General features: G+C 51.8%; 1 protein-coding gene across 4 annotated transcripts in view; it reads right to left on the bottom strand.

The window, feature by feature from the left end:
- Window positions 1–1,078: 1,078 nt before the first annotated feature.
- Window positions 1,079–15,850, bottom strand: part of BCL2L1 (BCL2 like 1) — a 51,950-nt gene continuing 37,178 nt past the window's right edge. For all 4 annotated transcript variants that reach the window (XM_036121834.2, XM_036121832.2, XM_036121835.2 and 1 more), the window contains exon 3: window positions 1,079–2,753. In XM_036121834.2, coding sequence (XP_035977727.1) covers window positions 2,616–2,753 — 138 coding nt within the window. In that variant the 3' untranslated portion in view covers window positions 1,079–2,615. The remainder of the gene's footprint in view (window positions 2,754–15,850) is intronic.

Genomic DNA, 15,850 nt, shown 5'->3' with positions numbered 1-15,850 from the left:
CTCAGGTCCCCATATTAAATACTGTTGGGCACCCACTATGAGCCTCTTGGGTTGCACTGCCCTAAGACATGTGCTTCACTTTTGTAATTATAATGGTGTCACCATTCCAAAAACTCCAATCACCTTTGATTCCTCTTTCTTTCTTGAACTATTTCTATCAGTAAATGGATTGTGGGATCTACCTTTAAAATGTTACCTCAAGTCTGGAGGTGCCTGGGTGGCACAATCGGTTGAGTGGCGACTCTTGGTTTCAGCTCAGGTAAAGACCAGAGTCGTGAGATCGAGCCCCACATCAGGCTCCCCGTTCAGCGTGGAGTCTGCTTGAGGTTCTCTCTCCCTCTCCCTCTGCCCCTCCTGCTCATGCTCTCTTAAATATTTTATTTTAAAAGATATTTATTTGAGAGAGTGAGTGAGAGAGAGCACGAGTCGGGGTAAGGGGCAGAGGGAAGGAGAGAAGCAGACTCTCCTGCTGAGCAGGAAGCCCAGTATGGAACCCTGGGATCATGACCTGAGCTGAAGGCAGACGCTTCATGGACTGAGCCACCCAGGTGCCCCAATAAATACATGTTAAAAAAAAAATGTTACCTCAAGTCTGACTCCTTCCTACCTCCTTCCCACTAGGTCCTTCGTAAGTCTTGCCATTCTTCCTTATGGTCACCCAGCTTCCACCTTTGCCCTCCAGTGCCCAGACCCATCCTTATATATTTGTCTCCCCAAGAATGGGAGTTCCATAAAGGAAGAGCTTTGTTCACTGCAGAATCCCCAGTGCCTAGGACTGTGCCTGGGCAGAGTCCTTGCCAAGTGGCTGTTTGTTCCCCTAGAATGTCAGTTCCCGAGGGCAGAGACTGTGTCCGTCCTGTGCACACACACCCCAGTGCTCAGCACACAGCAGCTGCTCAATAAAAACCCCATCAATGAGCAGGTGGAGACATGCAGGCCCAGAGGGAAGAAGGGACTTGTCCAAGGCCCTCTCCTGAGGGCAGCAGAGCCGGCAGCGGTGCCCAGCTCCCCCGCAGAACCTGCTGGCAGCTGCACAGCCCCTCCTTCCCCAGCCCGGGGCACACAAGAGCCCAGGCCCTTTACTCACTGAGTCAACACAGTTTATTACTGAACTGCACTTTCACCTTCACACAGACTATTTCAAAGAGCTGGAACAAGTGTGGGGTGGGGGCTGGGGGGGGGGGGGACAGGTGCCCCTCAGGAGCCAGGACCCCCAGCTGGCTTCCCCAGACCAGGGCAGGGGAGGGAGCATCAGGCCGCTCAGTCTCCGGGCACCAGCTCTCCACGTGCACACGCACAGCAAGCCAGCAGCTCCTCACACATAAATACAGACACGCTTAACAAAAATAGTATATCATCTTCACAAGGAATAAAAACTAGTCTCGAATATGTACAGCAGAGAGCCCGGGATGGCCAAGGGTAGGCCGGGACCCCCAGGGACGAGACAGGCCATGGGTGGAGTAGAGGAGAGGGAGGCCTGAAGGACTCCCGGCCAGGCCACTCTGACCTTGGCAGCCCGGCAGCCCAGGCCGAATGGGGGTGGGGCACACATCTGCTTGGCCAGGTAGGACTGACCCCTCCTCCCACCCCCACCTGCACCCCGTGCACCACAGTCTCCCTCCTGCCTTTCCTGCCTGAGGTAGGGAAGACTCTAGGGCTCCCACAGCTGCTCCCTGTGGCTCCCCTTCACCTCTGGGTCAAGGCCCCCAAATCCCCGGACTCCATGGGCGGCAGCCTAAGGCAAAGGCGCCACAGGCCGATCATCTTGCAGGAAGTGAGGCAGCTGAGGCCATCAACAGCTCTGGGGCACCTGCCTTGGGCCCAGTTGGTCCCTCAGTTATGGTGATGGGAGCCGAGGGAGGGGAAGGGGAAAGGAACTGGGGTGGTGCTAAGCTGCAAGGGCCACCCCAACTTTGGCATGGGGCACTTCCTGCAGCTACAGCCCCTTCCTTCCCGGGCGGGGCTGGCCTTTAGCCAGAGGCTTCTGGAGGACACTGGGATTGGGGTCAGGGACTTTGGCCAGGCCAGAGGTGGGGAGGGGGTCCTGGTCCTTGTTTCTTTATTCCAAGCAGCTTGAGTCCCTAATTAGTCAGAAGTGGCCCCTAAGTGGCTCTTGGGAAGGTGGGGATGAAAGGAAGGGGAGCCTAGGTCCTGGAAGGGGAAGGGAATGATCAATTCTGAGGCCACAAACATCAAAACGAAGGCAATCTAGTCTCTCCTTCTGGGGAAAAAGGTCAGAAAACTCTCCAGCTCCCTGGCAGGAAAGCATTCTTAGGGAGGCTAAGGGATTGGGGGTTCCACTAATCAGGCAGGGCCCTCCAGCTCCCAGCTACAAACACCCCCACACCTGCCAGCTTCCATGGGGCAGATTTTGGGGAAAGCTTGTGGGTTCTGAGGCCAGGAGAACTGAGATGTAGGGAAGGCGGCTCTCACAGAAGCATGGTAGATTCTAGACAACTAATTGCGGGAGACCAGGTCTAGGCCCAACCCTGTGATGGGTAGGTGGCCAGAGGCTGCATGTAGTGGTTCTCCTGGTGGCAATAGTGGCTGGACAAAGGGATATGGTAGGGGCAGGACAGGTAGGGTAGGAGGGTAAGTGGGTGGTCAGTGTCTGGTCATTTCCGACTGAAGAGCGAGCCCAGCAGAACCACGCCAGCCACAGTCATGCCTGTCAGGAACCAGCGGTTGAAGCGCTCCTGGCCCTTCCGGCTCTCGGCCGCTGCATTGTTCCCGTAGAGTTCCACAAAAGTGTCCTGAAGGGAGAGAGAAGAGAAAGGAGGGTGCTGTTTGAGTTCTACATCAGTAATGTGGGTGGGTGGGAGAAGGAGGCCACCTGCATGCAATGATGACTTGGAGATTTTTCTTTTTCTTTTTTTTTTTTTTAAAGATTTTATTTATTTGTTTGACAGAGACACAGCGAGAGAGGGAACACAAGCAGGGGGAGTGGGAGAGAGAGAAGCAGGCTTCCCGCGGAGCAGGGAGCCAGATGCGGGGCTCGATCCCAGGACCCTGGAATCATGACCTGAGCCGAAGGCAGACGCTTAACGACCGAGCCACCCAGGCGCCCCTATTTTTCTTTTTTAAAATTTATTTAGGGGCGCCTGGGTGGCTCAGATGGTTAGGCGTCTGCCTTCGGCTCAGGTCGTGATGCCAGGGTCCTGGGATCGAGCCTCGCATCGGGCTCCTTGCTCAGTGGGAGCTTGCTTCTCCCTCTCTTCCCCGCTTGTGATCTCTCTCGCTCTCTCTTATAAATAAAATAAATAAATAAAATCTTTAAAAAAAAATTTATTTATTTGTCAGAGAGACAGAGCCGCGCACAAGCAGGGGGAGTGGCAGGCAGAGGGACAAGCAGGCTCCCCGCTGAGCGGGGAGCCTGATGCGGGAATCGATCCCAGGACCCTGGGATCATGACCTGAGTCAAAGGCAGGCGCTTAACCATCTGAGCCACCCAAGCGTCCCTGCAATGGTGATTTGAAAAACTATAACCATCCATGCCCACCTGAGCCAGATAAAGGGCTCAAAGGCTGCCCTCCTTCCTGCCGCCCAGCTGGGGATGACCAACGCACTTTATTGCTGAGATAACAGTGCAAAGCTGGGAAGGGCTTTGTCCAAGGTGAGCTGGCTAAAAAGTGGTACTGGAGGACCGGCAGCGGGAAAGAGAGGGGCAGGGGCAGGGAAGTGACAGGAGGCTAGGTGGCTGGAGCAGAGGGCAAGAGAGAAGGGGATGGGGAGATGAGGGTGAAGCGATGAGCAAGAGCAGGCCCATGTGTGGTCTGGAAGCCGAGGAGGAACATGGGGTTGAGTCTGTGCATAGTGCAGAACCACTAGGCCTTAGCCTTCCTGCTGATGCAACTGAGGTAGGGAGGGAGAGGGGACAGGGTTAAGTTCCCAGCGATTCAGGGGCAGGCCAGGTCTGGGGACTATTGGCCTGAGGCTCCTCCCTCTGGAGAAGGGAGGGCAGGCTGATGGGTAGACAGAGAAGGCAGAGTAGAGGGATAGCTACTCTGATGCAGGACTGGGATGGGGTCTGTGAGGCCCTGTCCCTGTCCCCAGCCCCCCGGGGGCCCCCCAGGGGTGTGACTTGGGGCCCAGAAGGAGATGAGCAACAGCCCTCAGCCCTGAGGGCAGTCAGGAGGGAAGCACATGATATGGGGAAGGTGGAGCTGTGGGTTAAATTACCCAGCCCAGGGTGGAGCCAGCCCGTGGGGCAGGGAGAGGGGGGCTGCAGCACCCTTTAATGAGTAAGCTTTGCACCCCATTTGTCCTTTAGTCCTCCCAACAGTGCTGCAGTGCAGGCTATCTCTCCCCATTTACAGACCAGGAGCCTCTGGGCCTAGGGAGGGTGTCCAGAGTGTGAATGGACCACAGACGAATGAACACAGAGCCCAGGGCCCTCATTTCCACCTGGTCCCAACTGGCTGAGTGGTGGCTGCTCCCTCAGACAACACCTGCTGTCTCCAGTTGGTTCCAAGTTTCACCAGGCCAGTCTGCTCACTGTGAGACCTGCCTGGCCCTTCTTCTGGTCTTGATAACCCCACTCAGTTCATGCTCCACACGGAGGATTTTTAAAAACCGTAGATCAGATCACAGCACGCCTGGGCTTAAAGTCCTCCAACAGCTTTGCCTTTGTACTTAGAAAGCCGGAGTCATTTCTGCTCACACCCCTGGTACCTAGCAGAATGCCATGCACACCGAACTGCCAAGATGACTCAAAGACTCCTTAGTATTTATTAAGCCATTAGGGAGGTGGCAGTGACACATAAGCTAGAGCCCTTACCAGAATGTTTACCAGGTACTGGGGGGAAAGAAACACCAGAAAAAGCCCCTCCATTCAGACCATGTCACTCCTTCCCATCTCATCCCAAGCTCTCAGCCTTCCCAAGGCTTCCCATCACCCCTGGAATAAAGTCCCCACTCCTTACCACGGCCAGCGAGGTCTAGCAGGACCTGCCCCCTCCCCACCGCATACTCCACTCATCACACCAGCCTCCTTGCTTTTCCTCGAACATCTGCTTCTGCTCGGGAGCTTGCTGTTCTCGCTGCCTGGAGCACTTGACCCCAGATCACCACCTGCCTCACTCACTCCCTCATTTCACTCCTGAATCTGCTCAAATGTCATCTCCTCAGGGAGGCCTGCCTTGGTCACATCTTCTAAAACGGTACCCATTCTCATCTCTCTCTACTTTGCTTTTTCTTCCCAGCACTTTTCATAACCAGATTCGACACGTTGTTTTTGTTTTGCCTCCTGCACTAGGTGTGGCTTGACAAGGGCAGAGGTCTTGTCTTGTCTCTATGTACTCAGTGCCTGGAACAGTGTCTGGCACATGTTGGTGCTCAACAAATACATGAGCGGAGCGAAGGTACTACAAGTCTACTAAGTGCCAGGTAGGACCCATTTCACCTTCATCAGGTAGATTTGAGCCCCACTTCACACTGGATAGGGAAGACCTGGCCTGGGGTCACCCAGTTAATAGGCGGCAGAGCCAGGATCAGAACCCAGGGCTGCTCAGCTCCAAAGGAAGTATGGCTGTAGCAGGACACTTCCCTATGTGGGGGGCTGGGACGATCTGTCCTGTCAGTAGGGCTACAATGGATTCTAGGAAGAGGGGTGTGGGGTGGGGTTGAGAGGGAGCCTTGGGTCTGGGGAGAGAAGGGCAGGGGTGTGGCAGCAGGCAGCCTCCTAACTCTTTGGCCTTGTTGCTGCCCAGGCATTGCTGGTGTGGATATGCTTCCCTCTCTTTTCCCCTTTATCCTGGCTAGCCTCATGGGTGGTGGCAGAAAAGAAAATCCTTACAAGAGTTACAATTTTTTCTGGTGCTAAGTAAAGTAGGCCCAAATGGAGTCACAAAAAAGATGGACCCATAATGGGGGAGAGTCCTGGACTGTCGGGAGCATGGGAGAAGTGAGACCAAGGCCAGAAGGACCTGACTATCCCAAGGGGCCCAATGTCTCACAAGAAACCAGGGACACTGGGGTTGCAGCCAAAGTGGGAGAGGCCTGGCTCCCTCGATGGGAACTTTCCTAAAGTAGAGGGCTGGCAGCCACAGGAAACTTTCCTCTCTGGGGCTGGGTTGGAGTAAACAGGCCCTGTCCCTGCAAGGGCACAAAGCACTCACTGTCCAGGAACAGTCATTCCAGGGTGGAGGGAACATTCTCATTTCGGTGTCATAGAGAACAAGACTGACCTGCCCAGCCCCCCCACTCATGCATTCCTGGCCAGGACAACCTTCATCTCCTTTTCAGGAGCTCCTTCTCCTAGGGCGGGGGGAGTACGATTTCCAGGGGCTATGGATTCTAGGGACTGCTTTTGCAGACAGAACATGAGCAAAATGGGGTGTGCTATTCCGGGGCGGGTGCTGGGGAGGCAGTGGTGTGGGTATATTTAGCTCAAGGTTCACACGACACACTTGGAAACAAACACAGCCATTTTCTCAGTGGGCGGTTGCCCTGGATAAATAAACAGCATTGCAGGGCAGCCTGGTTCTGGAAAAGCAGAGATAAGCCCCAGTGTTCTTCAATGGTTCCCACTAGTTTCAGCCAGAGCTGGCATGGTGGGCAGGGGGTGAGATCGTAAGGGGGGGTTGCAGGGAAGGCTCTGATGTCATAGAGGCTTTCAGGAGACCCAGGCCTGAGGCTGTCTGCATCCTCAGCTTGGGTGAGAGCAAAGTGGAAGTTTCTCTTTGCAGCTGTGACCACTGACATGGGATCCATGCAGGGGTTTGCAGGGCCACTGGGGACAGGCAATGGCTAATGACCTCCACGGCAGGATCATGGACTCCCAGCCAGGCAGACCCCACAAGTTAGTATGGTCAACCCACCTGCCCATTCTATAGTTTCACAGAGCTGGTTTGTGGTAGAGCATGGACTAGGAATTGGTGTCTTCTGACTTGGCATCAGGGCCCCTCAGAGGGATGAGCCAAGAACCAGGGTCCCCAGGAGAAGCCAAGGCCGGGACCACTTTCAAGGTCCTGCCTCCAACAGTCCTGGCCCCGTACATGGAATGGCCCAACCTGACATACTCCAGTGTTTCTCACCCCTGTGTGTCCTCTAACTGGTCACCCTCCCCACATCATCTTCCTCAGTAAGCCAACCCCTACTCAACATATAAGACTCCACAATGAGTATCTCCTTTGTGCTTCCAGGGTTTTGGACTCTCATTTACACCATAAATATTTCTTGAGTGCAAACCATGCTCCAAGCCCAGCACTAAAGACACAGCAGTGAATAAGACAAACAAGATCTGCTTTTATGGAGCTTATGTTCTAGGCCACACGCTCTCAACAGGAGGGCAATCGCCTCCAGTGGGGCAAAGCAAAAAATTCTTGGATACTACAGTGCTTTGTGGCTTTCCATGGGGCCACAGCACATAAAAAGATACAGAGTACAGCTGTGGTATTCAAATGTCATGGGAAGGCAATTAGAACAAGAACGTAGACAAAGATGCCTGGGGCGGGGGGTGGTGATAAGGAAAAAAGGTTGAGAAACACTGTCCTAGTGAGAAGCAGAGAGGATAATAAGAAACAAGACAATTTCAGAGATGATGGGGTTTTGAAGGCAGTAAGTCATGGGGAGGTGACAGAGAACACCTGGGGGACTGACTGATATAGGTGGAATGGTCAGGGAAGGTCTCTCGGGAAGTGAGGTTTGAGCTGAGAGCTGAAAGACAAGGTGGCAGTGGCCAAGGGAGGATCAAAAAATCTTGGGTAAAACAGAGCATGTTCCAGCAGTAGCAACAAGTGCAAAGGCCCTGAGGCGAGAATGGGAGGCAGGGTGTCCCTAAATTGAGGCCTATCTGTGTGTCATTTTCCCCCCCTTAGTCTGGGGGCTCAGTGTAGGCAGGGACCAAGTCTGATCCAATTCTAAAGCCAGGCCCATCCAGACAGGCACAGACTGACTACAGCTAGATCTCTGCCCAGAGGCCAACTGAATGACACAGGCCACAACAACTCCCCTAAGGCAGCGGCCCATCCACCCTGCCAGGGGCTGAAGCACAGTGCCTACTTGAGTCTGATCAGTCCTCCGATGCCCACTCTTCTCTCTAACCTCCCACATTTCCTTTTTTTTAAGATATTATTTACTTCTTTGAGAGAGAGAGGGCATGAGCAGGGAGGAGAGGCAGAGGGAGAAGCAGACTCCCCACTGAGCAAGGAGCCCGATGTGGGGCTTGATCCCAGGACCCCAGGATGATGACCTGAGCCAAAGGCAGATGCTTAACTGACTGACCCACCCAGGCGTCCCTGACCTCCCACGTTTCCATGCTGCTTCCTAGTGGTGTGACCTTGAGCAGCCCAATGTCCTCACTTGTTAAATAATAATAAAATAATAACAAGTGCTATTATGGCAGCTGACCCTTTATTACACATTTGAATGTTTTAGTTGCGCTGAGCACTGAGCTAAAGCACTTTACCTTGACTAGGTCATATTCCATGATTCCATGTATAATCACATTCATTTGAGTATTTTTTGTCCTGTCTCCCCCACTAGACTGTGTCTGGTTTTGTCCCTTGGATCTCCAGAACCTGATGCTGTACCTTGAGCACAGCAGGTGCCATTCTTAATGAATCTATGTTATAATTTTTTTTTAAAGATTTTATTTATTTATTTGACAGAGAGAGAGACAGCGAGAGAGGGAACACAAGCAGGGGGAGTGGGAGAGGGAGAAGCAGGCTTCCCACTGAGCAGGGAGCCCAATGCGGGGCTCGATCCCAGGACCCTGGGATCATGACCTGAGCCGAAGGCAGACGCTTAACGACTGAGCCACCCGGGTGCCCCTATTTTATAATTTTTAAAAAAGATTTTATTTTTAAGTAATCTCACACCCAATGTGAGACTCGAACTCACAACCTTGAAATCTGGAGTCACATGCTCCACCTACTGAGCCAGCCAGGTGCCACTATAATTTTTTTTTAAGTAAGCTCTATGCCCAACATGGGGCCTGAACTCACAGCCCTGAGATCAAGAATTGCATGCTCTACTGACTGTGCCAGCCAGGCACCCCCTAAATAAATCTATTTTATTTTTAAAGATTTACTTAATTAAAGATTTTATTTACTAGACAGAGAGAGGGTGAGAGATAGCACGAGTGGGGTGAAGGGAAGAGGGAGAAGCAGACTCCCTGCTCAGCAGGAAGCCCGATGTGGGACTCGATTCCGGGACTCGGGGATCATGACCTGAGCCAAGGGTAGATGCTTAAGCAACTGAGCCACCCAGGCACCCCTAAAATTTTTTTATAAAGATTATTTATTTAGAGAGAGAGAGAGAGTGTGCGGGAGCGCGCATCTGTGCGCAATGAGGGTAAGCAGGGCGGGGGGGCGGGGGGGGGACAGAGAGAGAGAAGCTCCAGCTAAGTCCCCACTGAGTGCGGAGCCTGATGCAGGGCTGCAGAGCTCCATCTCACAACCCATGAGATCATGACCTGAACTGAAATCAAGAGTCAGACACTCAACCAACGGAGCCACCCAGGCACCCCTAAATGAATCTATTTTAGGTGAACATTTAAATGAAGAACTATTTTCATTTAATCCTCATAATATTTATCAATGGCCTAGTTTCACAGATGTGAAAATGGAGGCTTCAGAGTTCACCCGCCCTCTATCATGGAAGTGGTGGGACTGCGATTTGTCTGAGTTCTGACCTCTTGCTCATTCTGATGTCTGATCCTGCCATCCCAGTCCCTGCTGTCCCTACCTACAGAGAACCTAACCCACACAGTGGCAGTGGTAGCAGATGCTTCCTGAGCACTTACCCTGCAAGGAAAGCACTCTTCTCAGTCCTTTTTGTAGATCAGTTCACTGAACTGTCTCCACGCCGGGCAGTGGGTACTGTTGTTAACCCACCATACAGCTGATGGACCTGCAGCCCTCAGATAATCTGTGACTTGCCCGAGGTCACACAGTGGCTGGGCTGCCTGCACCAATAGTCTGGCTCCAGTGTCTTTGCTTCCAACCTCCATAAAGGACTGTGTTGACTTTCTTTCTTTCTTCTTTTTTTTTTTTTTTTTTAAGATTTTATTTCTTTATCTGACAGAGAGACACAGCGAGAGAGGGAACACAAGCAGGGGGAGTGGGAGAGGGAGAAGCAGGCTCCCAGATGAGCAGGGAGCCCGATACGGGGCTCGATCCCAGGACCCTGGGATCATGACCTGAGCCGAAGGCAGACGCTTAACCGACAGAGCCACCCAGGCGCCCCTGTGTTCACTTTCAAAAGGATGATACTTTTCAAGGCCCCATCGTGGGCCAGGTGCATGCACTTCTATTACTGAAGGAGGACCTTGATCTAAACCCAGGTAAATGGAGGCTCAGATACCAAGAGACCTGCCCAAAGAGGGTATGTGGGGAAGTCAGTTGCAAGGTCCAGTACATGCAGCAGCAAACCCCATATTCCGGGCCAAGGCTATAATCCTGAGTCCCTCTAGGTGGGGGAAGGTTGCCCGAGGCCACCAGCTGAATGAATGAGCTCTGGCCCCTAGCCAGCTGAGGGGAACTGGGTGCCACAGGAAAAGGATATGACGAAGACCAGGAGGGAAAGTGAAACCCTTCCGTCCTGACTTCAGTGGGGGGAACAAGTGCTTGTGCCAGACGGGCCCTTCCTTCCTCTAGGGTGACTCTGGATGGCCCAGGCCCACCACTTCCTTCCTGCTTGGTTATTTTGGGAAAGAGGTAGGTGGAGAAGAGGAAGGGGCTCCTAGCAGCCCAGGGAAAGTGCCAGAGACATCAGCGCTGTACCTTGTTTTGGCCTCGTCATGGCCCTGCATGGGCAGGCCATGAGTCACTTGCAGAGTCACTTTCTGCTGCTAGCCTCAGTTTCCCTGAGGGAGAGGCTGATACATGCTTGCTGAATAGATAAATGAGGCCTCGTTAGGAGATCCCTGGGAGATGGCAGGAAGGGGGGATGGGGCAAACGGAGAGGACTTATCACTCTCTTGGCAGGGAGGTGCAGGCGGAGACTCGGAAGAAATGAGGTTTGTGGTTGGAATCCACTTCCCTTGGCTTTCCCGGGGGAGCTGTTGGCCTCAGCAATGTGAAAGGAACACAGCCTCTCTCTTCCACTGTGGGGGGAGGGGTTGGATTTCGATGTGGGCAATTTCGAGAGGCAGCTCAGTTAGGGCAGAGGCAGAGATGGGTGACCACAGGCCTCTCTACTTTGGAGCCTCAGTTCCTCCTACTTTGACCTCCCAAGACAGTGGTGGTAAGATCAGGGGATGAAAGCACTTAGTAAAGCAAGGTGACCTTGGTGTTACTGGCTGAAGTGGGTGTCATGGGGGGCTCAAGCCATCTGGGCTTTAGGGAATATTTGGAGACATCATCGCAGCAAACTTCATGTTAATCTTTCTCCAACTCTGCCCCTGTCAGCTGCCAGCTTCCCTTCCCCCGCCTCCTCCCTCACCATTAGTTCTCAGAAGCTAAGCCTGACAGATGTGCTCATTTCTCAGAAAAGGAAGTGGTTGTGCCGGGAGGAGATAACACCTCCGCTGGGGAATTGAGAAAGATATCAGGCCCAGCAGTGTGAGTGTGGGCTCTCCACCTCCTCAGCTCAGAATCAGGGTGCTAGTCTTACAGGCAGAGAGAGACAATTCAGAAAAGCATTTACTGGGGGCACAGATGCTCATTTAGGGGCTTACAACCTCCTTCCCTGGCAGTGATGACATATTTACTGAGCACTTACCAGGTACCAGGCATGGTGCTAAGAGCTTAGTTCTGGATACGAATTTACTTAATCCTTCCAATAACCCCATGAAGTGTTATTGTTACTTTCCATGTTACAGATGAGGAAATAAGGGCAGAGAGGTCAAGGGACCCTCCCAAGGTCATTATAGTTCATAAATCGCAGAGTTGGGATTTGTAATGCGGCAGTCTGGCTCTAGAGCCCAGCACTTAATGGCTCCTGGGAAGCTGCTACATGCTCATATGCATTCATTCTCTGGAATTTTGAGGCCTCCCTCATCTCAACCCTCTCATCCCATCCCTGGTGATGCCCTATTTTCTCATGAGTAGATAGATGGCCACAGCCTTTCATTCTTCTCCCAGTGTCCTGGGTGAGGACCAAGGCTCACACCTGAAACAAGAGTCAGAGACTCAAAAGTGATCTTATAACATAATCATCCAACTTCCCATGTGATGCACAAGCTCATCCCTAACATCCTCATTTCCTAGACAGGGTTCAGAAACGTGGAGTGCCAAGGTCACGTAGTAGGTCTGTTTCACTCCAGATGGTCCAAACTCGTGGGAGTTCACAGTCATCTCTAGGGCATCTCTGCTTTACACAGAGTGTTTCCCTTTTGGACAGCTCTCTGGGAAAACATTTGCCTCTTTCCCTCTACCTCCCCCCACTGGCTGGTGTCAAGTTTGGTCCTCTTTCTTCTGCTTTACTCCAGCTCTGACTGCCCAAGAAGTCACCACAGCCTGGCAGAGGAAGCTTTGCTGGCCTTGCTCTGGGCCCTGGGCTGGTTGTGCTCCTCTCCGAGTAGAATTTCCTCACTGGTAAAGTGGCAGTGCTATCTGGATGAGGCCAAGGCTGGTGACAAATTAACTTCCATTTCTCTACTGAGCAGGGCTGCCAGAGCAAAGAGTAGGCAGGTACCCAGTAAGTCTTGCAACTACACTTAAGACGTGTTGGCTTTGGACATCATCTATACAATGGAGATTAAAGATGTGCTTATTTCACAAGAATACTATGAGGATTCAACAGGAATACACGTTAAGGCTCTTCCAACTCCGCACGGCACAGAGCAGACTTTGAATAAATGTCGGCTATTATTACTGTTTTTATTATTAGATCAGGGCTCAGCCTTGTGTCTTAGAGCCTTCTCTGGGGTCTGTAAGACTCTGCAGGATTTCCTCAGCTTTGTCTAGGGCCAGGCTGCTTCATTCTTCACATACCATGTTCTCTTCAGCCTCAGGACTTTTGCCCATGCTGATCCCTCTGCCAAGGTATCTCCTATTTATCTCTTAAGTCTTTACCTCCAGGTCACTTCTTCAAGGAGGACTCCTGCTTTCTGCCTCCAAGTCTCCTTCAGCTCCCTTGCCAGTTTGTTGAGCTGTTCATTTTTTCAAAAGTTTTTGTTTAAATTCCAGTTAACATACGTGTGATATTAGTTTCAGGTGTACAATACAGTGCTTCAGCACTTCCATACAGCACTCTGTGCTCCTCACGACAAGAGTACTCCTTAACGCTTCACCTGTTTCACCTAGCCCCACGGCCCCAACCTTCAGTTCTCTATAGTTAAGAATCTGTTTCTTGGTTTGCCTCTATTTTTCCTTTATGATCATTTGTTTCTTAAATTCCATATATGAGTGAAATTATATGATATTTGTCTTTCTCTGACTTATTTTGCTTTGAGCTGTTCATTTTTGACCATGAGCTCTGTCTCTTCAGGCCTAGCCCAGTGCTGGGCCCAGAGAAGGTGCTGAGGAGTATAGCTGATTGGTGGACAGTGGGAGGGTAGGGAAGAAAGGCCAGTTCCCTCTCTCTTCATCCTCATCGTCACTGCCTGACAAAACTAGGAGGAGGCCCCAAGACACCAGGTGATTGGGCAGGGTGACCAGGACTCCCCAGATACCAAGTTCTTCCAGGCTTAGGGAGGGGGACAGGAAGTTTATGGGAAGGTTCTGGAAAAGGCATCTTCTGCATTGTGTTGAGGCAACAGGCAGAAGGGACTGGGGTTAGCAACCTACAAAGACTTGGTCCCTAGGGCGAACCCTCTCCCTAAAACTCTGTTTCCTTCTGGGGTCTATGCCTCCAAGTACTCCATGGTCCAAAGCAGCCGTTCCCTTCTCATTTCCACCCAAAGCTATCCCCACCGCCTCATCTGGTGCTGATCAGTGCTGCATGCTGTTAAGAAGAGAACACCAGGCAGAGAGTCAGCAGATGTGGGTTTCGTGTCCCAGCACTATCACTGGCTTGCTTAGGCTGAGTCCGTTCCCCTATCTGGGATACTGGGAAAGTCTGGGACTTTCCCCAACTGTAAAATTAAGGGGATCATCCCAAGGACTCCTACTACTGCTGCAGCATGAAGAGGATGAAAGTAACTCACCCATGGACAGCTAAGTGACTACTTGGTTTGTCTCTGAAGGGTATTCAGAAGACCCAGTAATTAGTGTGGAAGGTAAGAGGCAACATTCTGGAATAGAAGGACATGTTACCATAAAATAGTCTGATTCTCCACATCGAAGCCTGCTGAGTCTTGCCCTCAAACCTGTAGGATTCTAGGGGAAAAGGGCAATGCACATCTGTGACCCAGGGCAAGCTCCTCAGAGAGGCCAGATCTTGCCGGGAGCCCCCGTGGCCTCAACCTCTTCACCCTAGCACCACCTCCAACTAGTCCAAACAAGTCCCGGGTATTTTCAGCCACCTTTATCTGATCGGAAATGTTTGGAATTCCACAGCAGTAGGCAACAGCTCTGGAGGATTTGAGGATGGGAGCAAATCCCTGTAACACCCTTCCCTCCCCCCTATACATATGAATGCTCACACATACACCCCTTGTAACAAAAAACTCAGAGCTGAAGGTTCCTGCTAGGTTGCATTTCCTACATTCTGGTTCCTTCTGGTCTTCTCAATTCATCCCCAGCCTAGTCCAACAGTTGCCTCAAGGTACAGAATAGCAAGATGCCTGAGATGGTCCCAGGAGAGCTGGACTACTGTCTGCAGCACAGTGATGCAGGGGGTGGGGGCCAGCAGAAGGTTCGGTCAACACCCAGAGCACCAATAAACTGCACAAGACCACCACCACCAGGAGGCCCCGAAGCAAACTGCTGTCCCATCTGATGCGACATGTGGATCACTCAAGAATTCATGTGTCATGATCCTGTGGTTCAGAGATGTCTAGTTCAACTCCCTCCCTCAACAGATGGGAAACTGAGACCCATAGGAAGTAAAGGGACTCCCCTGAAAGGCCTCCTGACTCCTGGAGTTGGACAGTATGGGTTTTGGCCTCACCTCTCTGACTGCCTACTTGACAGACCTAGGGCAAGACCCTTTACCTCCCCAGGCCAGGGTTCCTGCCTATAAAGTGACAGCACTGTGGGGCACCTGGATGGCTCAGTCGGTTGAGCGTTGGACTCTTGATTTTGGTTCTGGTCGTGATCTCAGGGTCATGAGATGGAGCCCACATCAGGCTCTGTACTCAGCAGGGAGTGTGCTTGAGATTCTCTCTTCTCCCTCTCCCTCTCCCACCCCCCCAACCCCCACGTGCACGTGTGCACACGCTCTCTTAAATAAATAAATAAAATCTTAAAAAAAAAATAAAGTGAAAACACTGTGCTTATATCACAGGCTTGGCAGCAAGAAGTAAATGGTTCACAGAACTCAATAAATGTTAGCTGTCGTTATTTTTTTTATAGCTAAAAAAGAGTGGCCTCATTTGTGCCTCTGATTGTGCAACTCAAATTTTTACAGCTACAAACACACAAAACAGCTAATATTTACTGAACCCCTGATTGAATTCTCAAAATCTTGCAAGTAAGCGTCCCCATTTTACTAATGAGGAAGCTAAGATTCAGAGAGGTGATGAGATTTTGCCTAAGATGACCAGCTACTGAGTGAGGGGGTCTGACTCCAGAACATGTTAAATTTGCCAGTGCAACAGGACAGATGCAGAGGGATGTTACTAAGCTCCTCCCTTCCTTCCCCCTTTCACCTGCCCACTATTTCATGAGGACCTGCTATTTTCGGGCCCTGGAAGTCAGAGATAACTTTGAGGACAGGGAAGAGAAGAGGCATGCTCCCTGGGTCCCTGGGTGCTTTGTGGGTGGGAAAGGGAGGGGTGTGCTGTGGCTGCTCAGAGCTGCCCCCCACCCAGGCTCTGCAAGGCCAGTCCCTCCCTTTATCTGCCATTATCTTGGAAATAAAA

Source organism: Halichoerus grypus, chromosome 10, assembly GCF_964656455.1.
Source record: "Halichoerus grypus chromosome 10, mHalGry1.hap1.1, whole genome shotgun sequence".
In the NCBI taxonomy this organism is placed as follows: Eukaryota; Metazoa; Chordata; class Mammalia; order Carnivora; family Phocidae; genus Halichoerus; species Halichoerus grypus.
This window is presented reverse-complemented; position numbering and strand designations above follow the sequence as displayed.